Source organism: Lutzomyia longipalpis, chromosome 3, assembly GCF_024334085.1.
Source record: "Lutzomyia longipalpis isolate SR_M1_2022 chromosome 3, ASM2433408v1".
Lineage (NCBI taxonomy): Eukaryota > Metazoa > Arthropoda > Insecta > Diptera > Psychodidae > Lutzomyia > Lutzomyia longipalpis.
The window spans coordinates 18,721,277-18,747,613 of NC_074709.1; the positions used below are offsets into that span (position 1 = coordinate 18,721,277).

Below are 26,337 nucleotides of genomic sequence, written 5' to 3' on the forward strand. Positions count from 1 at the left end.
ATGATTGGGGAAATAAAAAAAATATTTATTGGAAAAAAAAAGAAATCATTGACATTGATGAGATTTGATTCCGCGACCATAATATCCGAAAACGGCTGCGCTACACGTCTCCCAACATTGCGTTGGCAACAAGTAAGCACAATTTTTATAAAGGCTGCCTACCACCGCGCTCACGGGGTGGAGAAACACACACACACATAAGCATGCGCGCCCGGATAGGGTGCCTTACAAGCAGCGAGAAAGAAAAAACCGCTGCGAACAATCTTGCGCGCTATTCTTTTCTCGCATGAAAATCTCCGGTGCCGAGCCGAACATTTGAGGTTTTTAATGCCCGCAGATTAATAAAAATGTTTCGACTCCTTTCAGTAAAATCCTTATAACTCCATGGGGACATTAAATATTTGCGTAATATTTTATGGGGTGATAGAGGGATAGTTAGAGCACCGAAATACACAAAAGTTCATTATAAGCCTAAATCGACTTAGGTTCATAATGAACTCACAAGGCGATATACAATCTCTTCAAAGAGCTTCACTTCGGAGTTTGCCACTTTATTGCTAATTTGCACAGCACATCCTCTGTGAGAGGGAAATGGAATGGTAAAACGCACAACATCTGTCCATCTCCTAAGGGGTGTTATACTATATTAATGTGAGAAGTTGCTGTGCAGTGATGTTGTTGTTGTTGTAGATTGTGGATGAGGAAAGGTGGTGGCTTGAAAGCCAAATGCAGCGTAGGATTACAACTGAAGGTCTTGGGATCACGTGCCATATTGATTCTGCGGCAGTAATCCTGAACTCAGAGCAATTTTGCAGAATTCGAGAACATGATGTTGGGCACGTGCACAGTCGCGAAGGAACCCTTACGGGGAGTAAGGAAATATTTTTATTTTCTTGTAAGCAGCGTGTCAATTGGTATGACAATAGGCAGTTGGAAAAATTGCAAAAACGGAATTGACCAAACGATGGAATCTGCGTTTCCTGTTTCACGCCTTTTTGGATCATTTTATGAGTATGCTGCAAGCAACAACAAACTCCTCACGCGCACAGCATTGAGATGATTAATGCATTTTTGAATAATATGGAAAAGAACATCACCCCAAAATCTCTCCTGTCTCATCTCCTACCAATGGGTGAGTGTATGTAACTTCTCTTTTGGTATCTTGGGGAAGGCGAACAGCACGTGTTCCGTCTATTCTTAGATTTTCTTTACTTTCCTCACACACAAGGCAAGGCGCAATTCAGTCGTCTCCGCATGTCTTTTGCCGCGCGCTATACTCACACACAAGGCATTGGGATTCAATTTGATCCCGGAGAGACTGCGTGAAATTAAACAACTGAGAGTTTTCAACCCACGGGAGCCCTCCTATCTTTTGCGCTTTTCCCTCTACCATAGAAAGGAAAGAAAAAAAAACCTCCAACGAAATACTAATCTCCACAATCCACACATAGTACGTGGAAAATTTTTCACTCCGAAATCCCAATCTGTAGGGCATTTTTTCTTGCTTCTTCTATATTCGGGAGTCTTTCAACGCCGAAACTTTTAACAACACGCCCCCCAATACCTTTTATGTACGATGAAAAGATGTATGGAGATGATTGAAGGTGGATATTGTGTAATTATTCTTTACATCGTATTCGCCAGTTTAAGGAGGATTTAACGACGGAAATGGAAACGCATTTATCTCATTTTTCGTTGTGGAATAAATACCAGCTTAAAATTTGTTTTCTCTTGGTTTTAATGCTATTCGATTGGTCATGAATTTAATGAAGCAAGGGAACCTGAAGCTATTTCATAAACTTATTTGAAATTATTTTTCTTGTTATAAAGAGACTTTTTTAGGGAGTTTTCCACACTGTAACTTCACGTAAAGCTGTTTCTTCTTATATTTTTTATTCCATTTCATAAACTGTTGGATATTTTTTAAATGCTGTATTGGGGCTAACTATTTCACCCACAGGGTGTGAAAACATAACGATTTTTTCTAGGAATCATAGATATTTTGTCATTTTTCTGCTGTTTTAAAATTATTTTTTAATTATTGATTAAAGAAAAATTAAGTTCTTAAAGAGAGGCAGAATACAGGTAGCCTAGCTTAGGTAGGTTTAGGCCGGATAGGTTTATTTTCAAACAAAGTTTATCTTATGAAGAAAATCTATAAATAATCTTCAAATTATCGGAATGATCAGAACCTAATTTAGAGTTAAACACACACCTCAGTTCGATTTACTTATTTTCTTAAGCCAGGCATTAGTTTCTTTGAAACTGTTTTTTTAGGTCAAGCTTTATTATATGAAACTGAATCTAAACTAACCTAATCTTAAAAAACTTTATAAACTTAAATCTAACCTATGAAAAAAACTTAAGCCTGCCTTAAGGTAATTTAAGCCTAGAACAAAAATAGAAAAAATGTTCCTAGTTTAATAAAAATTAAAGCTTGATCTTTAAAAAAATTAAATCTTGCATTAAAAACCTAAGCATGGTCTTTAAAATATAACTGGACCTAAAAACTTTAGCTTATTAATAACCTGGTTTAGGAAAACTTGATCCTAGACTAAAAAAAACTTAAAATAATGTTGAAAAAGTAAGTCTGTTTTAAGAATCTTAAGCCTGACTTGGTAGAGAATTCCACTCTCAACTACTTAAATATTCTCAATAAAATCAACAAAGTAAAATATAATTTGGGTCATTTACTCCTACGCACTTCCCCGATCAATTAAACCGTGTAGTGCAAAAGGCAAAAACCAACTCTACTTTAGCATTTCCTGAAAATTCTTATTAACCATATAGGAAGAAATAAGGTGAATTTAGTATTCAATCCTCACATTGGTAAAAAGAAAAGAGGACATTAAGAACAAATAAATCCGTAAAATACGTGCGTTAAACATGGTGTAAGAGACATAAAGAGCGATAAAAGATGTTTTCTCAAAAAAATCCTCTTGTGGGCCATTCGTGCTCTATGGGGGAATTTTTGCCCGTTGGATCATTAAATAAAAGCAACAGAAAGGCACATGAAGAAAAAAAAGTCATCTCAGAAGAAACTTACAATCTCCAACGATAGCTTGGCTCCTTGCCAGAAACCTGTAAGAAACAAATGTAAAAGATTGATTAATTTATTTACCAACACATGTACAAAAGCCATCTAATATGTACATTGGAGCTCTGAAGAAGAAAATATATAGCTAAAGCATACTTTTATTAACCCAACTTGGGTGATGGTTAGAGCACTATAAATTGGGAGAGAAAATTGATTTTAACACACCAGAGACTTGCTGGATTGAGGGAGAGTACATGAGGAAAAAAAACAACAAGAAAATGCATGACTGAATTTTCCTCTCGCAATCTTTGGAGGAAAATTTATCCATTTTGCGCTTAAACACACAATTTTCTGGGCATACAAGCATACGCACACAGCTTCGGGGCCTCAGGTTTTATATGCCCGCAATTCCATCTTGGAAAATGGCTTTCCGCATATTGTTGCACAATACAGGCGTGTGTTGGAAAAATTATTCTGGCCAAATGGAAACAGAGAAATTTGTGGTTTTAGCGTGAAGAATATTTTTCCCAGTAAATTGAAATCGTTGAAAAATACCAACACGTTTTCACTCCTTTTATGACCCCCCTAGAAACAGCTGGAAACACTACTCTTAAAGACTCTAAATCTCAATCATCCGTTTCCTCATCTTCTATGTGGAATTTCTGAATGTCTCACAATCACCTCAAAAAAAAAAAAAGACAAAGACATTCGAAATTCTGAGAGATTTTCTTACATTTTCCCGAGTTTTTGTTGTTTGCCAAAACTCAAGGTGACTGTAAATGTGGCATGAGGTAGATTTTGCTTGCCCATCAATAATTAACCATTGTCGTTAACCACAATGTTCTACCGTACTCTGGCAATTATATAGAGAGAGAAATATACGGAAGGATTGTCAGGAAAAATCAGTCTTTCAAGCCAAACGTCTTTTGGAATCTCTGAAAGTCACAAAAACTAAAATTTTCATCTCTTCGCAGCACATCTCCTTTGCAATTTGAACATGGAGAAAATGTGAGAAGTATATAAGAGAAAAACAAGCCACAGACATGAGTCCCATCGTCATTTGGCAGACATCCAAAAGTGAGCTACACCATTGCTTTTGAGTCCAGAGAGAAACATGAGTCAAAGTATCCAAAGGACGTTATGAACAATATACAATTTAGGAAAAACCCCTGAATTTTCCACCTTTTGTGGGATTTTTCTATATAATATTGATCATCCATATACCTTGACCCATAAATTTAAACTTTCCTCTCACTATAAATACATAATAAAATAACCCACTCAAGGTTTCACTTTTGACAGGAAAAATTGTAGATTTTCCACCACTTTTTTCCAAATACTTTTATGCTTTTCTCCAGTTTTTTTTAATCTGAATTTGAATAATTTAATAACCCGAATTATTTAATTTTCAGAAACTTTGCCCCATTTTGCATAATGTCCTTTTACCAACACAGATGAAAAGAAAAATAAACTAATTCACCAATTGGACCTCATTTTCATCCAATCGATTTGAGATAGAATTGCCACATATTTCAAAAGATTTTCCTCAACAACCATTTAAATGAATTGCGGAATTTTACAAAATTTTTTCTTGTTGATTTTCCTGCATTTTGGCTATGCATATCTGAGCATAGATGCTCTTTTTCCGAGTTCAAGAAACTCTCACTTCTTCGTCGTCTATATAGGATGATTTCTGTGCCTCTGATGTTAATGACACAGGAAAGTAAGGGGAAAAATAAGAGGAAAAAAATGACTAAAAGAAACTTTAGCTGAAGAACCGAAAAAAATCAGAGTAAAAGCGGTGAGACACACACAGAGGGTGCATCATTTTGTCATAATTTATACAAAGAAATAATTTTTGTTTATAAACCCTGAAAAACTATCAGATTTTCTGAAAGTTTTAGGATTCTGGAGATTTTTTCAAATAAAAACTCGAATATATATTAAGGAAAATCTACTTTAAATACTATAAAAAACTTTTTAAAAAATCATAACTAATTAAAAGTAGATTAACCGATAATTTGGTTAATTACCGTGATTAGAAAAGTTACTTTTGAAGGATAATTATGAAATTTCATCAGGATTTATTCATACATTAGGAGTTGCCCTTTGAAATATGTTCACCGTATGAAAACATATGGGACATAAAATTATTTTTCATTCACTGAGAAAAAAATAAGCAGATGGAAAGAAAATATTGCTGAATAAGAATAATTTATTACTGACCTTGCAAAATCTTCTACAAGTTTGCAAACAAATTACGTTAGATGGAGCTATTTATTTTTCGTGAAGAAGATGCCTTTTGTTATTTGATTAGTTCGCTATTTTTCATTGATTTCTTTCTAAATAACTTTCTTTTTTATTTCTTTATATCTTATTTTAGAAATAGTAGTAAATAGTTTGCTTTAGAGAAAGTATATAAACTTCTAAACAAAAAAAAGCTCATGAGCAATTTTTGCCACCCAGCTAGGAGTTCTCTCTGGTAGAAAGTATCTAGAAGAAGCTAGAAAATATTTCTGACTAAACCTTTAAAGTACAATTTTTGGTCCAGAAACTATTTTCCTCATATTCCACTTAAATTTTTTCTCTCAGTATGGAAGCTGAATCCCAATTAGCCACCTCAAATTTTTCCTTAGCGTTCCTACAAGACTTATGACAAAAAAAAACATAAATTGAATGAGGGAAAAAAAACCAAAATCAACATTATGTACACAAGTGAACCACATGCTCTTCCATGTGCCTTCTATACTCCTACTAGTCCTTATCATGCATCTCTCTTCATCTCACAGATCAATTTGCATATTGTCTGCTCTGTCTTTTGACATGGAAATTCTTGACGCAATTGCAAAATGATTCAGAAATTCTGGATGATTAATGTCCATAGCAACTGTTTGAGATCATTTTCATGAGATTTTTTCTATATTCGAATTTGCAGTAGGATGGACCTTTTGTAAGACGATCATAGGATGAATCTGAAGAAAGCAGAGAGAGAGAGAGAAAAAAATTGGAATACTTTAGGAAATAAAAACTTTCCGAATTCATCTATGTTCGCGCAGACCTTCTCTTTCGCGTTCTGGCGCATTGCCAGAAAATTTTCTTCTCTGTGAAATTTCTTGGCAGTTTATGCATGCAGTCCGCCACACCGATCGATTCACTTCGTGAAATTTCAGCGATCGCTACCATTTTCGTGATTCACAATACAATGATTTCATCCAAATGCTGGATAGTTACGAAGAACTAATAAGTAGAAGATCATTTAAATGACAAAAAACATCTGCAAATTTCTGTCTGTGGCTTCTTGCTGTTTCACAGCAGTAGACATTTTTCTGTCCGCAGCATGCCCTACTCTTCCCAAATGCCTGAAAATTGTTCTTTCATGACGCACAAAGACTCGAGTTTTACATGAAAAACAATGTGAAGAAAAAATGATCTCAATATTGCCATTTTGTTCTCAAAATGCCACCCTTAGTGACCCCAATCCTCCATGTATTCTCACACACCCTTTTGTCTGCGATCACACATTGTTTTGTGATCGTATTGTTATACAAACGGAAGTTATGCGAACACCACGCCAACACTCAAGATCACCTTCACAACATCATTAGAAAAAAAAACATTTTTCGTGACTTTCACCATCATGAATTTTCTCGAAGGATCGCGCATTTTCACGATATTTTCAACAGCACGATCAATTTGAATTTAATTTTTCGCGCCATCTGTCTTTGAGTATGAGAGGATAAAAACTTTGTGTTTCTTCTCGTTCCTGAAGAAGCACATGGCTTGGTTTATACATAGTATTAACCTTTTGTATGCCAAACTTTAAATTCTCTGCCTCTTTGCCTAATTGTGTCTCTTCAGACCCCTAGAATTTTTACTTAAGTAGTAGGATTGTTTTAAAAGTCGGATGTTCAGTCAGCGAAAAAATTCCTAAACATGCAGTAATCAATTCTCTGATTTAGCTTATTAATCAATCAAAGACAACTTAAATTTCTTTGTCTTCAAAACAAAATATGCTTAAAAATTAAATGATTTAAAATTAAAACAAAATGAACAGAAAACCTATTCGATAATCCCTAACTTTTCCTTTAATTAGTTATTTCCATACCGCCTTCCCGTACTAAGGATAATCAGTTCAATTTCCAATAAAATTGCGTTAAAATGTCTTTTCACATCTTATTGTTTTGTAATAAAATAAACGTAATTCTTGAAAAAAAAATATTATGAAAAAACTTTGTTTTGCTACAGTATTCAAAACATTAAGAGTGACGTAAAAATATTATTGATTTTTATTTTAAATGATATTGTTCAACCAGAAATATTTCTCTTTCATTATTTTGAATAATTGTAGTATGAAAATGTTGGAATTCACTGCTGACCTTTTGAAAAATTGAAAAAAGAGGGAAAATTAGAATGAAAATCGGTGCCTTTGTCAGTTATTTCATATTTATAATTCATTAAGTAGGTCTTTCATAATTTCTGTGGTTTTATAACGGAAAATGGGCATGCTATTAACCCTTTCGCATTTTTTGGGTCATACGCTGACCCAAACGTGAAACATTTTATTTTTTTCAATTATTTATGAATTTAAATGTTTTTTCAAGTTACAAATACATCAAATTCACGCAAAAGAGGCCAAAGAAGACGTTTTGACGGAGAAAAGTCCTCTTAGAGTATTTGAGTATTCATAGAATAAATATCGTAATAAAAGAGCGCATGTCTCAATGTTTTAATGTTTCACGTTGGACGTGAAAAGTTTAACACACAAAAATCTCAGATAACCGAAGAGTCTTCTTCTAAAAGATAAGAAAGCTTCGTGTTATAACATTTTCGATTGACTGGCATCACAGAGCTTTTTTTTTGAGGTCTCCGAGAGACCCTTACTATTGGTGGACGAATAGTTAAAATCCGTCTGTTAATACGAGGTAATTTGCATGTGTGTGCGATATTCTTGGACTTGGTTACGTGAAAATGTTTCGCGTGAAATGTTTCTTCTTGAACATAGGGGTAATTGAGGGGGGCGGAAGTCCACCTCAGCCTTTTCTACAAACTTATTTATTTCTTAAAAATCTCACCTTCTTTATCCCTTGAACTTCTAATACAATAATCACGTTCTGAATCCCATAGATCTGGGGTCTAATTTCATCTAAATCATTATGTTATAAGACTTTTATATTTTTGGAACGTACCACAAAATTTGTTGCTTATTCAAACCAGAAGCACAAAAATACACGCTGAATATACAACGTTGAATCTCTTGTGCACAGAGAACATCACTTGAAATAAGTTTAAATTTGAACATTTTCAATAACATTTCAATCAATTTATTTTTGGATAATTTTTTCTCACACATTGTCATACACTTTTTCACTAATTCAGACATTTTTTTCTATGCTAAAATGAACCTTTTCACGCACACAATTTTTTTCTAATCCTTCCTCACTGTAATCCTCTTTGCAAAGTCTCGGTGATGGATCTTCTTTTTTCCAACACGTATTTGTCAAAACTCATCAAAACTTTTAAAATTATCGTAACCGTCTAACGTAATACGAAACACACGCAGTGTACGAAACAAGGAGCAATTGGCACGATGTAATCACAAAAGAGATAATATTTGAGAAGAAAAAAAGTTTAATATATACCTTTTCGTGAACGGAACAAATATTTTGTGTCTCAACCGACTCTGAGTCCCATACTCAACTGTGTGGCTTCTATATTAACAGTAGGGACCCAACAAGATGTACCGCTTGATCTCAAAATAAGACTTTATTTCAGTGATTCTATGTTAAGAAATAACAGAAATTAAACATTTTATAAATAAAGCAACTATTTATGCATACTACACATATGCGATGATCACTTCTTTTCAAAAGAAGGAGCACCAAGATGAAGAAGCTTTTTATACTTTATAATAAACCTCAAACGAGAGATGATCCATCCATTGACTCTCTTCATGATTTTCCAATAAATTTTCTTCCTTTATCCACCCATAGCACATACACACGTATGCGTTTTTGCGATAAAATTATCCCCGTACAACTCAATATTCTTAACACTGATTCTTAGAATAATTCTATTTTTTGAACTCGTTTTTTTCAGTAAACATTCATGAGCACTTTCTCGGTGCTTTCTTTCTCACAAGAAAACGCATTTATATGGTGATGATAGGAAATTGTATTCATTTGAAAAATTTTCCGTTAAATTTCGCTCAAAAGATGATTTTTTTAAAATCATCTTATCATCAATATGGAGGAATTTTCTTGTGAACTTATGGTCATGTAAAAAAAAAGATTTTGGACATAAAAAGGGTTCAGAGAGGAATAATTTTGTATTGCTCAAGAAATTGAAGTTGAGAATTTTTCTTATAAGGTCGGATTTTGGGAAAAATATCGAAAAAGAACTTTTCCCAAAGGATTTTCCAAACAAAGTAATACATCATAGGAGTACCAAAAATATCCTAAATACCACATATATAGTATATATCAAGTATGTTCAGTATATATAGCAATTTTTGCGCAATAATATGAATGAAGAAAAGGTCAAAGGAAAACAAGATTTTAGAAAAATTAAGCTTAAAGTATTGAGTTATTTTTAAAGAGTTTACTAGCCCTAGCTAACCTATATCTAACTTTTTAAAAATAAATAAAAAATATAATTATCAAATATTAAAAATTAAAAGAAAAACTCAGTTTAGAAGAACAAAGCTTAGGGGAGACCGGGGTTAAAAAAGTCACTTAAGGGTTTAGAAAAAGCTCAAAATATCATATTTCCCAAATAAATAAAGCGAAATGTCTAGCTCATCTCTTTAGGAAATTTACTGTCCTACAACTCTTTCTCAGATCATTTTGTTCTATCTTGCGAGGAAATATGATATTTTAGACTTTTTCTACACCCTTAAGTGACTTTATTAGCCCCGGTCTCCCCTACAGCTTTTAAAATATTTTTAAAAAGTTTACTGATTTATAAATCTTTCTTTTCTAATGACTAGACCACAAACTAATAAATATAATATTTCAGCGTCCTTTTGACAAGGAAGTTTATAATTTTCCGACAACTTTTCTAGGAAATTACAACGCTTTCTTTAGTCTTTAAAAAATGAACTGAATAATTTAATAACTAAAAATAACAATTTTCCTACTTCTGAGTTTTTCTCATCCCCATCCTATCTCGCAGATTGCTCATAATAGCCTTTAAAATACATATATAGAATTATACATTTATTTCTGGAAGGAAATTTTTACATTTTAAGCATCTCTTCCAAAAAAAAATCTTATAGGAATTAAAGAGTTCCTCTTGTATTAGTTACAAAAAAAATGAAAAATAAAACAATTTCCAAGTATTTGTCCCCTATTGAAATGGGATATTTTTCATGGTCCAGCCACGCGAAAAAAGCTTCCACCTTTTACCTCCTCAATTTCAATTGCTTTGCTTTATTCCTTCAACGCCCACACAGAGATTCTCACGCGCACACAATTCAAGGTAGAATTCGTAGAAACTCCATCCCTGAGTGTATGGCTGTGACGTTTTCTTCATACATATTTTATGTACTGTGTACATATACATAGCATCCCCCCATTTCTCCCTTTCATTCCCATCTTATACTTTTCCAAATCCATGTTGCTTCTCAACCTTCACCAAGGCGCTTATGTATACCTATGTATTATATTTAAGCTGCCATACGTAGGCGAATTTATTGGTAGCAACTACTCTCCAATTGAGCTTGAAAGCTAATATGATATAGCGATCAAAAAGTTTTACTCACCATTCCATAAACAACATGGAATTATCAAAGCTTATAGGAATTTATGTAGTTATTAACAGTCTACACATAACAACATTGGAAAGAGTGGTGGTAAAAAGGGACAAGATTCTTGTGGATTTAATGTAAGTAATTGAATATATAGTTAAAGATTTACCAGAGTTGTGAAAAATTCTTTCGAAAAATTATTGAAAGGCGAGGAAACTTTGTAAAAAAAAACAAACATTTGCTTCAAGTTTTAAAATATTTATGAATTTTATGAATATTTATGTGTAGAGAGTAAAAAGCTTTGTCACTGTTTGTTGCTTCTTTTAGTCCGCTTTAAGACTCGTTTAAGGTAGAAGAAAAACCGTTGATTGTATTACAAAATGGCGGAAGGTGGCCATTTTAAAATTCGAAATTTAACGAAACATTAAAGTTTTTATCATCATACTTTTCATAATATTAAAAAAAGCAGTTAAATTCGGTAAATTAGCAAAAATGGACAAACTTTAGCAAAAATTTTCACTTGAAAATTCAATTTCCAGCATATAATCATTCGCAAAATTACATTTTCACACAATATGTTCAAATGGCATGATGTGGGGAATTGTTTGGAAAATAGAGTCCAAGGCGAATTGAATCGATTGATTTGTTTGGAATGACAAAATGAATAATACGGATAAATGACATACAACTCCGTTTTTTTTTGAGTGCCAAAAATAAGTCACTCCTAATGCAATACTTTAAATTAGACATTTGAAGAACAGCAAACAGAAACGGATTGTGAAAAGCCCGAAATAGAAGGTATAATGGAATGCATTTGGGAACTTTTCTTTTTTTTTTTTGACGACAATACCTTCCATTCCATGCATATATATAATTTGTAAAGGTACATTAATAATTTATTATGCTGCTCTATATATTTTATTAGTTTGTATACAGAAGGATTCCATTTTGTTAGCCACAGCGTGTGTAAGCTTTGCAATTTCAAACGATTAGAGATATTCGTGATGAAATTTGATATGGGGTTGACGCTACCATTAGGCGTCTAACTGTGACATATATATTAAGCTTCCCCCTTTTTGTACCTTTTTTTTTCTTACAAATCTTCCCTTTTTCTCACGAAATTTATTAATTTTGTTTAACTTTATTAAATAGGTTTGTCTTATCTTGATCTTTAGTCTATTGCTAAAATCTCAAATCTAACTGTTTAGTTAAAAAAGTTATGATTGATAATATTTCAAGATGGCGGAAAATGGCCATCTTGGAATCCACATAAAGTCAATTTTTACACACAATAATTTTTGGCTAAAATAATTACACATAATAGTGGTTTATTTTAAAATTAATTTTGGGGTTTTTAAGCTTCTTTTTTGTCCTTTTAAATTTTGTTATTATTTTTTTAAAACCCTATAAATAGATATCATAGAATTTTCCTTTTGTATTGTTTTTATTTTCTACGATATACCCAAAATACATGAACAAAATTAACCCCCTTTCTCGGGGTGAAAGGCAGGAGATATGTTGTGGAGGACAAAAAGGTAGGTAAAAAGCAGTAGCTATATAGCGTGGAAAATTTATTTGAGAGCAAAAATCGTGTCTTTTTTCCCCTAAAATCAATATGAGTCAACTTTCCGTGCTGTTTGGAAATGAAGAATAGAATTCTGCGTTTTTGATGTCACCGTCCCTCCTTCTGTCTCACTGTGCACCCACACATTTGAGGGAAAAAGCTCCATTTTCCCCCCCGTGAAGCTTTTTCCACACTCTCTCTCCCACTCAATCACTTTTCCATGCTCTCCCATTCACCACCACCCCCCTGGAGAAAACTCCACTCAACCGAGGTGGATGGGAAGGGGGTGGAGAAAAAGTTGTTCTCCCTTCTATACCATACCCACATACATTACATAAGCCATCCATTCATCCCACAAGTTCCGTTGCGTGGAAACCGGAAATGAACCAAAATGACGACTATGTTATATATATAAATACAGAGATACCTATGTACATATATTCTTCATAATAAATTGAGCCAATAACTAAATACTTGAAGAAAAGAACTTTTCCTCCGCATGTAGTGTTATATCCAAAAGGAACCCTTCTGTTTCCTCCCCTCCCCCCACCACGTTAACATCGTTTCCCATGGTTTCTTTGGAGAAATTGAAAACAACATTCTTCTTTATGAGGAAATCACGAAAAAGTGTATTGAGTCACATGGCAACATCAATCACAATCCATTTCTGCAGCTCCATTAAAATACAAGAAAATTCACACAATAATTCTATTGATTTATGGTGAGATTGTTGTGTGGGGAAAGCTCATCGTTTGATAACGTTTCCACCCTACAGTTTCTCTCATCACAGACTTATGTATCTCCCCCTGACAATTTACCACAATGGACAAATTCATAAACCAAACATTGCTTTCCGGAAAATATAAAACAAATAGCTACACTTATAAAATTCTTTTGGATATCCCCAACACACACATACATGTGCAAAACTTTGTGTTGTGCTAAGTGTGTTAATCAGTATCAATTATTTTGTGGTCCACACAAAAAAATCTTAAACCCAAATGTGTTTGGAGTATCAATGTGGTGTCAATTGTGCTCCTCGCCAGCGTCTAAGTATTCAATAATTGTATCAAAAACTTAATGGACGGAAATAACAGAGTAATTTGAAAGTTTTCCAAGTACTAATAAACAAAACGTGGCACATCACAAGCTCCTTCAGAATTGATAAATTGATTGTTATGAAAGAATTTTCAAAACAATTACAAGATTTTTTTTATTTTTCAAGATTTTTCATAGTTTTTAAATATTTTTTTATCAAAATCGAATCGATCGAGCTTCAACTTGCTGAAAGGCTCAACAAATTAAATAAGTTTCAACGTAGCCTAAAGTTCTCTATTAAAATTTATCGATATCCTACAACTTTTTTGCATGATAGTGAGGTACTTACTATCGGTATCTTGTTTATATCTGTAAGAAAATCAATGTATGTGACTGTGTCTTATACAAAATTTTCTTTTCCATTCCGCGTTATACCTTTTTGCTTGAAAATGACGCACACAATTCTGATTGATTATTCTGCAACAGCTCTCCTCACACTCCCATATCGCATGGCAGTTTCCCACCATCTCTTTCCTCGCACACACAATTTCCAATTGGGTTTGGTGGAAAATTGAATTCTTTGGGGAAGTGGATTTGATGCTGAATTAAGTGGATTCGGGATGCTTAATTGCGAAAAAATGATTTTATGAGAGACGCACCAGAGGGGGTGATGCGCACTGTGAGAGGACGAGACGTGGGATTGTGTTTGATAATACATATTACAAAAATATCAGATGGAAAATCAATTAAAAGTATATCTGTTCCATACCAAAGAGAGAGAAAGAGAGAGAGGTAGGTCTTTCTCCTCGCAAATACGCATAGAATAAATAATTTTAATTTGACTCGGTTGTTGGTACTTTTCACCTGTGTGATTGAAATATTGGTGGACAGGTGAATGCATTCATTTTATCTGATAACTCTCACTCTATTGTGTTCTTTAATGCAGCATCAAACACATTTTGTGGTACTGTAATAGATACTTAAGAAACTAATTGAGCAACAAGTGTTAGCATCTAGTTCATTAAAGAAAACTTTCCTTAGAGTTTAGACAAAAATTAAAAGTAATCGCCATTCATAAAATTATTTTTTTATTGGAACTCTAAGTAAATAAATTTAAAAAAGAGCAATATTTTAAATAATTCAAAAGGAAAAGAAAAGAATTTCTATAAACAAATAACGACAAAAAATAATGAACAAACTTAGAATTCAACATGGCCGCGTTCATTTTTTTACCTTAATATTTTTTCTCTTTATTTTTATCAATTTAAGTCTTAAATTAAAGCTTTCAAACATATGGAAACTTTGAAAAATAATTTTTAAACGTGCCGAAAAAAACCTTTTTTTATCTATTTATCTTTTTAATAACCAAGAATATTTTTATTGAGAAAATGTGCCTTATTCGGCGACCAAGAAACCCTTGAAATCTTTAAATTTTGTACTGAAATTTCAATATTTTAAGCAAATTCCAAGGGTTTCTTTATTGCTGAATAAGGCCCAATATTAGGTAAAATTAGGTTCTTTCAAAGTTTTCCATGATCCCTAATGTTATTCGATTTTGATAAAAAAAAAATTAAACAATTATTTAAAAACTATGAAAAATCTTGAAATAAAAATAAACTATTCCTTGACAGATAATTATATTTTAGTTAATAACTGATTTTATCAAAAACGAGGGATAGTGTGCCGTGCCGATATTGTTTTTTTCTTCAATTAATCATATTTTTGATCAATTACAAAATAATTTTAAAAATTTAGGCTTTCGGGCAATATTTTCATGACTCTTAGCTTTAAAAATTAACAAAATGTGCTAAGCATCCTGATTACATACTAGTTTGCGGCCATTTTTATTTTATTTCTAAAACAATTTGTTTTCCCCACATTGAATATTCACCACTAGATTTCACCATCATACTTCTTAATTCAATGGCGTAAACTAAATAATTATTTGATTAATTTGTTTTGCATAAAAAAGCATAAAAAATGATTTTTTTTGAGATGATGTCAGACTGATTTCGACCGATTGAACAAAATCGAATTGGAATGATAGCCCCACACACATGCTCCATTGTGTGTACATACAAATGCGCGCGATAGTGTGTTGATGACGTCATGGCAGCTCCACACACTATCGCGCGAGTGGCAGTCGTGTGCGCCCTTCGCTGGGAGCGCCCCCTCAGTTGATATGCGATCAAAGCCAAGGGGCCAGCCATTGCGAAGTACCCAGAAGCGGTCGAAGTTGGAAAAAAAAGTGGTTGGCAAATCGCGTCATCATATTCATAATTTTTCCCTCTACACAGACGCAGGCGTGGAGCAACTTCGCGACCTTGATATCACAATGTAAATGAATACAAAAGCAACAAGTATGCACAAATACTGTGTTGGAATGGCTAAGAACATGATGGTGGTGTGCGTGAGGGCACTTGGCGTTGCGTACGTAGTGGTGAATTCTTGCTTCAGTGTGTATGTGTGCAAGCAACTGGGGGCTCACAGAGCGAGCTAATCAATGAATTTTCCATATGCTAGCCCTCCCGACTTTCCCCCATCTCCCCAACATATAGCACCCCAACGAACCCAAACTCACCTCTCATCCGATGATCATTTGCATTTTCCGGACTCACATTATACGTATCTGCGTTCCAAACGCAAGACAACCAGCAGAACTGGTCCGATTGGTCTTGTGGAAAATAATATTTCCGCCGATGTGTGTGCGAAAAAATACTTTGCAAAAAAATCAATGTTATCAACGTTGATTTTTGTGATGTTGACGTCCGCAGCACAGAGCAACAAACCCCCAAGTGCGTGCAAGCACCCTCCTAGTCACTAATTGCACAATTTATAGTCACTTTTCACGCACGGATGCTGGCTTTTCCAGCAATTTTTCCGTGAAAATCTTGCCTTCACTTTTTTTTTGAGAAAAAGATTTTAATGTTTCTTTTCTTCGCGGTGAAAACGCGGAAGAAACAGCAGTACCCACCGAAGAGTCCTCTGGTGCGGATTAGCTGAAATACTTTTTTATCAATTTTATTCTTATAAAGAGAGTACTGAGCCGAAGGATTTTTGGCGGCTGCAGAAAAATTCAATTTTCTCGGCTCCTACGCAATTTTCCGACTTTTCCTGTGGCAGGGGGATTACAGGGATGAGGGATATGTGCCTGAAGGGGTTTTCTTAGAGCTAATAGAGCGGAAAGTATATGCGGCCGCTGAAAACTTTTTTGGTCTTTTTACTTGATTTTGCAAAAAGCAAAATATTTTAACAAATTTTTAAGCTTTTTTGTAATTTTATTTTGATAATATTTCAATATTAAGAAAGGACGCTATTTTTTTTAAAGCTTATAATGAGCATTGATATTAAATAAATAATTTTTATACAAGTAAATCGTTTTTAATTAACATCCAGCAGAAGAGATATTATTAGTTTAAAATTACATCAAAGAATTACCTAAAATTAAGCAAATTAGCCTGCAGGGCCGACATCTCATCCCTTGCAAGGGGTTTCATATCAAATCCCTTAGCTGGTGACAAGTGTTCCAAGTCCCGAAGTTCATTAACCAGCTTCCTTTGCTCATTTCTCAGCCTCTCAATATCACTGTCGATAACCCCCTGATCTGTTTACAGAAAAACATGCATTTATTTAGAATGTGAGAGGATCATAGTTATAAGGAAAGAACCCAGCATTGGGTACCTTTAACCAGAAGTTCTTCTGCTTTCTTCCTTGGCATTTCCACAAGGAGATTCCCAACGGAAATCCAGTGTTTTCCCTCCTGAGACTTTCTCAATTCGCGCAAGGCTTCGCGATTTGCCTGGCGCCGCTTATCCAAGTCGATAATCTCCTGTTTGTTTACCAATATCTTATCAGCCACGCGTTCACTCGCTTCGAGAATCTCAATGGTTTTTTCTGCATCCGTTTTCATGGCTAAAAAAAAGAGGATTTTCATTAGATTTTCTTTAGTAAACTTTGTATGCATTTTTTGTAAATTGAAAAATATTTTCGTAGGTGTATGTAGGGAATATTCTTGGCCTGCTATTGTATTTTTATTAGTTTTATTTCTAAAAAAAAATATTCTAATTCTTTGAAACTTTTTCGGCAGGTACGGAATAATTTTTTTTCTAACAATTGTCAATTTTTAACTTTAAATGGATATTTTTTTTAAGTTAAAATAGATCTGTAAACATGTAGTAATATTATTAAAATATATTTTTAATTAAATACTTACCTATTTATTAGTAAAATTAAAGAAATAAATTGAAGAAAATAAGCAATGTTTGTTTTCGTTTGTGTTGTTTACATTTTTTGACATTTCACTATTTTTGACATTTCACTCATATTCGGGCCGCCATCGTCATAGAAATTTCTTCCCAAAACACAAATAGTGACTGATTTTGTGGCAGAAAAGTATAAATTTTCGTGAATTAAACTTTTTCCGTGGGATTTTCTCGTGAATAAGACGATGCCCAGGAAGAAGGGAAAGTTAAATGCGATTTCAAATGTTCAAGAAGGAAGAAAAAACTATGTATCTGAGTAAGAAAATCATGAGAAGTTTAAATTGTTGAATTTTATGTTTGTTTTTTTTTTTTCTAATAAATTGTATTTTCTTTAATTAAATTGGTAATAAATCTGCAGCGATGACGATGACAGACCTCTGGGGGAGCTGAAGAGTACAAGAGGAGAACGGAAGGCTAAGTTTTCCATGAAACAGCTGATTGCTGAAGATGCAGGGAGATCCACAATGAAGCTGCCTAAAAAGGAAAGAGACTCTTCATCTGAAGATGAATTTGAGTTAATCAACATTGATGAGTATGATAATCATTAGATAAATAGTCAGTGATACTGACCACTATACTACCGAGAGACTTAATGTTGATAATTTAGCTTAAGAACGATCATAGAATTTTCTACAAAAAATTCTTTGATTTCAAAAAGATTTATCCAATAAATTCTTTTAGAATTGTCAAACGGAATCCTCCTGTGGATGAGGAAGTTGAGGGAATTCCCAAAAGCTGCACCGTTATGGATAGACACGGCAAGAAAGAGTACAAGTGTGGCAAATGCCCAAAAGTATGTTCCAGACCAAGTAAGCTCAGGAAGCACTTCCGGAAGCACACTGGGGAGATGAGAGCAAAATGGTACAACTGCGAACACTGCTCCAAGCAATTCTCGACAGCACTGAAACTTGAGAAGCACCTAATTCGAAGGCATACTAATGAATTCAATCACAATCCAGGTGCCAGCTCAACAAATACCCTAGAAAATGTAGTGATAAAGAAGGAACCAATTTACTTCCCAAATGATCCGGAATTTGAAATTAAGCAAGAACCTGTTGATACCTACGAGAATTACCTTCAACCCAAAACGGAACTCATTGAGTACACACCTCCACGTCCGGAATCATCACAATCCTCGGATTACTTTGCCGATGATCCGGCTGATGGAAATTGGCAGCCACCGGAAGTGAAATCACCTGTAGTTGAGGCAGTTGAGAAAGTCAAGCCACCTAGTAGGAAAGAAATAAAGTCAACAAAAGATACGGAAGATAGTGATGGGAGAATGGTGAAAAAGCGTGGGAGGAAGCCATCTGCGAAGCCAAAGGAACTCAAAGAACCGAAAGAAAAGAAGAAGAAACTCTCAAGGATGGAACTGTGGCGATTGAGGCCACACAAGTGCCCGTATTGTATCAAAAGATATGCAGCAAAGGAAAATTTGGATGCACATCTGGAATTTCACACAAGGAGAGAAAAACCCTTTCCCTGTGATCAGTGTGAGATGTCTTTTGACACATTTGGCGCTCTTCGTTTCCATATTGGAAAGATTCATGTTGATAGAAACTGCAAAGTTTGCGGTGAACTGATGGCAACACTCACAGATCAGGTGCGCTTGGACCTTACCTTAAGATAGAAGTTGTGTTGAGAATAACCATTTAACGTTCTTATTTTGTTTTAAACCATTTTCAGTTACGTCACAAGACAATGCATCAGGACAAGGAAGCCTACAAGTACGAGTGTGATATTTGCAATAAGCGCTTTGCTAGGCTGTCGTCGGTGAAGCTGCACAAGGAGAAGATACATTCGGGTGGTCCCCTTAAGTGTCTCAATTGTCCTCTTACATTTACAAAGCCCGTCTACCTCTTAGGGCATGCCCTGGAAAAGCACAACGATGACAGACCCTTTGGTTGTACAATCTGTAGCTACCGTAGCAATCGTCAGTACCATGTTGACATCCACGAGCGATCCCATTCGCTTGATATGCAGTACAACTGCGAACTCTGCGGACGTTTCTTCACCAACATGAGTAATTTCAATACGCACAAAAAGCAGCATGAGAATAATCCAGTTGATATTGAATACAGGTTAGTTCCTTAACTACAATTGCAGTTAAAAACTTCCTAAAAACTATCTTTCTACTTTGTCTTCTGCCCTACAGAACCTGCAAGGAATGCGGTAAAGTTTTTGCACGGAGAACCTACCTAAACAAACACATGAAGATCCACACAGGTGATCTACCCTTCCAGTGTGCCAACTGCGAAAAGAGATTCACCACAAAGGGCCAGTTAACTGCCCACATGGTTATTCACACAAATAGTCGACCCTATCAGTGTGATATTTGCGCCAAGACTTTCCCTCGTTCGGGTACGCTCAAAATTCACATGCGTTTCCACACAAATGAACGCCCCTACCAATGCAGCATATGCTCCAAGGCCTTCCATTCAGCCACACTGCGGAGCACGCACGAAAAAACGCATACAGGTGACACGAGGAAGTACACGTGCTCGTACTGTGGGAAAGTCTACGTGAGTCACAAATTCTACAAAGGACACCTAAGGCTCCACGAGGAACAGAAGTTGAACTTCATGTGTCCCACGTGTGGGGAATGCTTCATAAATAGCACCCGAATGAACAAACATGTCCTCACCCATATGAAGGACCTCATACCAGGAGAACAAGTAGTGGTGATGCATCAGTAAAAAAATATCAAAAATAAATATCCTAATAAGTCATATTATTTATTGATTTGAATGTTTTTTTTTTACTATAGGGGAGAGCGGGGTTTTAAAAAGTCACTTAAGGGTTTAGAAAAAGCTCAAAATATCATATTTCTCAAATAGATAAAGCGAAATGTATAACTCATTTCTTTAGGAAATTTACTGCCCTACAACTCTTTCTCAGATCATTTTGTTCTATCTAGCTAGGAAATATGATATTTTAGACTTTTTCCAAACCCTTAAGTGACTTAATTAGCCGTGCCCTCCCCTAAGCAAAGAAATTAGCAGTTGCGATACTTCTACATGGAACGGGTGCAAAGCAAAATGTTTAAAACAAACTTTCCTTTGAGCAGTATTTTTAGCAGCAATTAGACTTCAACAACCAGTAAAGACGTTATCTGCTTTGGTAAAGTTTTGTAAAGGTTTGAATAGTTTTTTTTTCAAAGCAGAGACTTCAGTTTTAGGTTATTAGAATTTTTTACAGCCGTGACTGTAGGTAGGGGAGGGCGGGGCTAATAAAGTCACTTAAGGGTTTGGAAAAAGCTTAAAATATCATATTTCCTAGCTAGATAGAACAAAATGATCTGAGAAAGAGTTGTAGAGCAGTAGATTTCCTAAAGAAATGAGCTATACATTTCGCTTTATCTATTTGAGAAATATGACATTTTGAGCTTTTTCTAAACCCTTAAGTGACTTTTTTAACCCCGCTCTCCCCTATTATTTTAAAATGATTTTTGTAGGAGTATCATTCTCCTTACGGGGGCGTCAATATAGTGGATGCGGGTTTATAAGAAACGCAACCTTTTCCCAAAGCTTTCGGCGTTAACCAAGCCTTCCGCAGTGGTAAGTTTGTCAATTATTTAAACCCTTGTCAACAATTAGTTGGTATACCACAATCGTGGCATACCAAGTATTGTAATCGTCGGAAAAACCGACCACCTCAGATCGGGCTCAAACTTGGTATGAGCACGTTTTAGACAACCCACATTCCAAAAATGGTGGTGGAAAATTTTTGATCCGGCCGGCCTGCCGGCCGGCCTTCCGGCCGGCCTTCCGGCCGGTGGTCCAAACTTTGCCTTATAACTCGAGAACAGTAAAAGATAGCGACTTCCGGTTTGAAGTTTTCTATAGAAATGTGGGTGTAAAATTTCATTTTTTCGCATTTTCAGAATCCAAGATGGCCGCCGTCCGCCATTTTGAAATACCGTTAACTACTTCCCTTATAGTTAGAGGTCTGAAATTTTAGTATGTTGTATAGCTCAGTGAGACGTTTTCATCAACAATTCATACTTGACGATCGGTCAAGCGGTTTAGCAAATATGGCGGCCTAAAGCAAAATGTGTTTTTTCGATATATCTCGAGAACGGCTTGACCGATTTTGACCATCTTGGTATCAAATGAAAGGTATTGCGAAGCTCTACAACTGTCTAGAACATTTCAAGTTCCAAAAACATCCGCAAGAGGCGCTAAATTCAAAAACAAAAATTGCCTAACTTTAAGGGGCAATATCTCCGAATCCCCATCATCGATTTTTTTTTAAATTTGGATATATTGTAGCCTGACTTAATATCTTTCACCAGTCCGAAAATGAAGAAAATCTATGTCGCCGTTTAGAAGATATGGCCATTTGAAAAATTCTTGAATTTGAAAAGTTCTAAGAGACATATCTCTTGAACGGCTTATCCGATTTTGCTCAATTTGGTATCAAATTAAAGGTTTTCCAAACTCTACAACTTTCGAGAACATCAGAAACCTCTAGAACCATTCCTTGAGGACAAAAAGTGCAAAAACCTGTTTTGGTGAAACAAATATCCGCCATTTTTGTTCTAGATGTGACCTTGAAAATTATTGAAATTTATGTCAATTTATAGCCTATTTTAATACCTTTCCAAAACTAGTCAAGAAATTTCTGTAGGTCTTAAAGAACTTCAGATATGAGTATTTTTATCTTTCATATTGATGAATTTCATTAAAAAAATCAACTTTGCCTACTAATTCTGCTCACAAATTAAATTACAACGCATAGACTGACCCATCCGCGTTGTGGTATACCAACTCTAATAACTGGACGCGTTATGATTGACTTCTCTTTTGCTTCTCTAGCATTTTACATCGGCAAGGAAAATTTTCACTATAGAATTATCTCAGTTATCTCAACTTTTCTTCTTTTCTTTCTCTGTGGAGCGAAAAAACACAGTAACCAATTAAAAAAAAAACATCCAAAAGGAAGGAAAATAATACTAATATGTACTACAAAAAAAAACATTTGCGAAGTTCCGTTTTCTGAAATGCCGATTTTCTAAAATGTATGAGAAACTTACATGTTTTGCTTGTTTTATTATGTAGTCTGCAACGTCTTTGTTGAAACATTAGTGCAAATGTTTCATGCATAAAGTGATCAAAAAACACAATTATGACGTAATTTTGTTTGGATTTTTAAACGATCTTTAATCGATCTTTATTAATCGATCCTTATTCGATCTTTGATCTAATTAAAAAATTAACAAAAATTATCGAGCAATTTTGTAAAAAATCGATTTTATTGCGGCTTGTTATCAGTGCAGGCTTTTGTCAGTGCGTGCCAAAAAGATACTCAACGAATTATTTTAAATCAGGTCTTTGTTATATATCATAAATTATGTGCCTTTTTACACCTCTAATTAACTTAAATGTTTGAGGAAACAATTTTTATTTCGAATTTAAAAAAAATATTGAAATTATAGGTTCAGATCGATTCAGAATAGATTTAGGAGCAAAAAAGAATTTATCCAAATAATCCCTGAACGAACATGCTGTGCTAAAGCTTTAAAGAAAAACGATATTATCGTTATAAATTGAAAGCTTTTACACGATCTTGTGAAAATTATTATGTAAAATTAGGTTGGTTAATAACAAAAGAAAATCAAGAGAAATTGTGGAAAAAGGTAAGTTGAACACATTTCTTGTTCTATTTCTATTATTCAAAAAATAAGTACAATTTTCTTATGAAAACAACTAATTTTCACGTCAAGATTTATCAGTGAAAAGAGACGAAATTTCATATATATGGTTATATGGGTTATATAGCATAACTATATAATTGCTCAAAAAAAGTTAACATCAATCAATCAATCAAATTGCATGCGTTTTGCCGAGCCTCCATGAATAAATTTCTTTTGGTTTACTATTTCAATAAATTTTAGCAAGGTGAAATTGAAAATGAACATTGCCCTTGCAGACAAACAAATATGCAAAGAATTATTCACAGATAAATCTTATGCACATTTATTAATTCAAATCTTCAACTGATACCAACAAGTGTTTGGAGATTGAATCAAAATTTTTAATTGAATTAAAAATTAACGAAGAATCTCTCTCATTTAATTAAGAATTTCTATCAAGATTAAATTTTGGAGGAGAAGATGCTATTTTTACATTTTTTTTATTAATCAAATTAAAAGAAAATAGAAATCGTGTGTTATTGAGAATTATTTTAAAGTCTTTGTTCTATAAGGTGACTTAATTTTTGTCAAGAAAGACAATGAGATCACTCAATAAGACAAAGAACAAAATCTCGATTTTATTTTTAATTTATTTTCTGGTTTAAAATGTAATTTAAAAAAATTATGTTTCCTCCTGTCTCGTATTTTTTTTCCTGGAAAATTATGAAAAGAATAATTTCCGTTGCGTGTTCTTTTGATTTAATTTATTCGAAGAATCTTAACACCGGAATAGAGAAGATTTTTCGTGGTAGACAAATCAAACTTCAAAGACTTAAAGGAAAAGGTTTCAATTTCAGCTTTAAGTAAGTAGTTTATTCGTTTATTTCATTTTGCCCTTAACCCAATTTTAGCTTAATTTTGGGTAGGTATAACTTTCCGAGTGAAATTGAAAGAGATTCCTCACTGTTTTATATATTTCTCACCACAAATATTTTCATTCCAAACAAAAAGAAAGAAAATAGCTACAAAATGCTTCACTAAAAAATCCATCTAATGAGACTCTTTAAATACTTTATGGACCATTAAACGACATTTTTGGGGTCTTTTATTTCTCCTTAGTCAAAGAGATTCAATTAGGAAATCGTGATTTTTCCCTGCCATTTTTCCACACACATCAAAAAATCGCACACATGAAGAATGGTGTGATTTCCGCCGTGGTGCGTTTTATGATCTTGAGTGTCATTCATAAATCTCAACAAAATGCAAGTTCAATCAATTTTGCTGCAATGAGAAATTCATTCACAATCGAAATCCATTTGCTTTATTCACACGATTCCTTCACACTTTTTGGTTTCATTGTGGGAGTTTTTCTATGTAACGTACATACAACATGGGAGGGAAAGAGAAGAGAGACGTGCAGTGTACATAAAACAACATCAAAGTTTTTGATGAATGTATCAACAACCTCAAGTGTATTCAAATTTGTTCCATTTTTAATACTAAATTGCCCATTATGCTTGCTAAAAGAAGCTACTGTTGCCATCGTTGCTATGATGGATGGCGAGAGATGCCTAGGATGGCACTTAGGCATGAAATTTTCAAGAAAATGAGAATTTTTTGAAAATTTCATAATAAATATTTTTAATTTTTTAATTAAATTTTTAAACATTGAATGGCATATAAAAGGAATAATTCTTTTTGTAGGTAATTTTGGCAAAAGTGTAGGTAATACTGGAAAAAGTGTAGGTAAAAGCAAAAGAGACGATAAGTTTGGTCAAAATGACACTAAATTTGTTCAAACTGAAGGAAATATTTGGATAAAGAAAGAAAGTTTGGAGAAAAAGCATATTTATTGTGTAAAGATAAGGTAGTTTCATTAGATTTTTTTTCTAGAACATTGATAATAATTTTTTAACCTCTGAGAAGCCAAGAGGAGCCATGACTTCCTTAGAGAGCCAAAGTGGGTCTTCAGAAGGTCTTCAGTATAATTGTTCAGACGACTTAGGCAGAAGTGACCGAATATATTGTCAAAAATTGTTAAGAGAGGAGTTTTAGAGCTTTTGAGGCAAAACTTAAAAAAAAATGGTTAGAAAACTTTTCTAGACATTTTTAACCCTCAGTATACTATGAGGGGTAGGTTAACGACCCCAGAGCTATATTTTGATTAGTTGCGGCTTAGTTCTTTGAGGTATAGAACCAAGCTTTAGGAAATAAGTTTCTTTATTATCTGAGAAGATTGTGTAAAAATTTGAGGTCAATCCGACCACCAGAAAAAAAGTTATTAACAAAAATGTAAGAAGAGGAAATTCAAAAATTGGTGTAACGGTCAAATTTATTCCAGTTTTCTTCCATTGTTACTCTTTGTCTCTTTCTTGACGATTCTAACCTCAAAAAAATCCAGAAAGCTCAGTTGACAGAATGAATTTGCTTTTTGCGAAAAATTCTATGAGGTCGGTCACCTACCCCAATTTTAATGCGCGTAAGTGTTTTGGTCACAGTATACGGACGGTTAAAGTTAAACTTCGTGAAAATTGCAAAAACTTGACATATTTAGGTTAATTAATTCTTAATCATTTTACAATTTTGTACAAAAGTGTTTTCTTTTTAATTGCTAAATGTATTTTTTATGTTTAATACAAAGAATTTAACACATTTAGAAGATTATGAAAATATCTTTTTTTTTTAAATAGCGTGCTCTATAAGGTAATAAATAATTTCTTTTCGATGGTATAAAACACCGATTGATGATTTGTTTAACTTTGTTATTTCATTAAATCAAATCACGCGATTTTGCGCATATTAATGGATTCTTGCGTTCATTTTCTTGTTTTGTTTTATTACAAAGTATCTTCACAAGCAAAAGCTTTATGCAACATTTGGAAAGAATAAATTCTTTTACAAAATAAAGTGAAATTCAAAACATCTCAAAAAATTTTTCCTGAATGGTAGAAATTCTTCTTTTGCTGGCATTTATTTTTATTTTATTATAAAAATATAATATTTCATGATGAGATTTGAGTTTTTGGAAAATTTCTTTGAATCTTTCAGAGGAGCAAA

The 26,337-nt window shown here is 33.9% G+C and overlaps 5 protein-coding genes across 24 annotated transcripts in view; 1 reads left to right on the plus strand and 4 right to left on the minus strand.

The window, feature by feature from the left end:
* Window positions 1-16,367, minus strand: part of LOC129792410 (myocyte-specific enhancer factor 2) — a 50,693-nt gene extending 34,326 nt beyond the window's left edge. For 13 of the 20 annotated variants that reach the window (XM_055831467.1, XM_055831448.1, XM_055831456.1 and 10 more), the window contains exons 1-2: window positions 15,965-16,339; window positions 3,047-3,081 (exon numbers count right to left, since the gene is read on the minus strand). The gene's annotated coding sequence lies outside the window, so the exon portion shown is untranslated. Of the gene's footprint in view, window positions 1-3,046; window positions 3,082-8,223; window positions 8,338-15,964 lie in introns of those variants that run through there. The other 7 variants (XM_055831464.1, XM_055831462.1, XM_055831465.1 and 4 more) reach the window with 3 other exon arrangements.
* Window positions 1-26,337, minus strand: part of LOC129792365 (transient receptor potential cation channel subfamily A member 1) — a 1,125,827-nt gene that overhangs the window by 859,857 nt on the left and 239,633 nt on the right. The gene's annotated exons all lie outside the window — the stretch shown is intronic.
* LOC129792430 (PIH1 domain-containing protein 2) overlaps window positions 1-26,337 on the minus strand; it is a 927,269-nt gene that overhangs the window by 859,857 nt on the left and 41,075 nt on the right. The window lies entirely within an intron of this gene.
* On the minus strand, window positions 16,743-17,691 carry LOC129792467 (p53 and DNA damage-regulated protein 1). Its single transcript, XM_055831539.1, has 3 exons — window positions 17,597-17,691; window positions 17,065-17,295; window positions 16,743-16,987 (listed from the first exon to the last, which is right to left on the minus strand). The coding sequence occupies exons 2-3, from the start codon at window positions 17,291-17,293 to the stop codon at window positions 16,818-16,820; spliced, it is 399 nt and encodes a 132-aa protein (XP_055687514.1). The 5' UTR covers window positions 17,294-17,295; window positions 17,597-17,691; the 3' UTR covers window positions 16,743-16,817.
* On the plus strand, window positions 17,716-20,387 carry LOC129792381 (zinc finger protein 492-like). Its single transcript, XM_055831383.1, has 5 exons — window positions 17,716-17,901; window positions 18,004-18,177; window positions 18,327-19,248; window positions 19,332-19,726; window positions 19,801-20,387. The coding sequence occupies exons 1-5, from the start codon at window positions 17,831-17,833 to the stop codon at window positions 20,339-20,341; spliced, it is 2,103 nt and encodes a 700-aa protein (XP_055687358.1). The 5' UTR covers window positions 17,716-17,830; the 3' UTR covers window positions 20,342-20,387.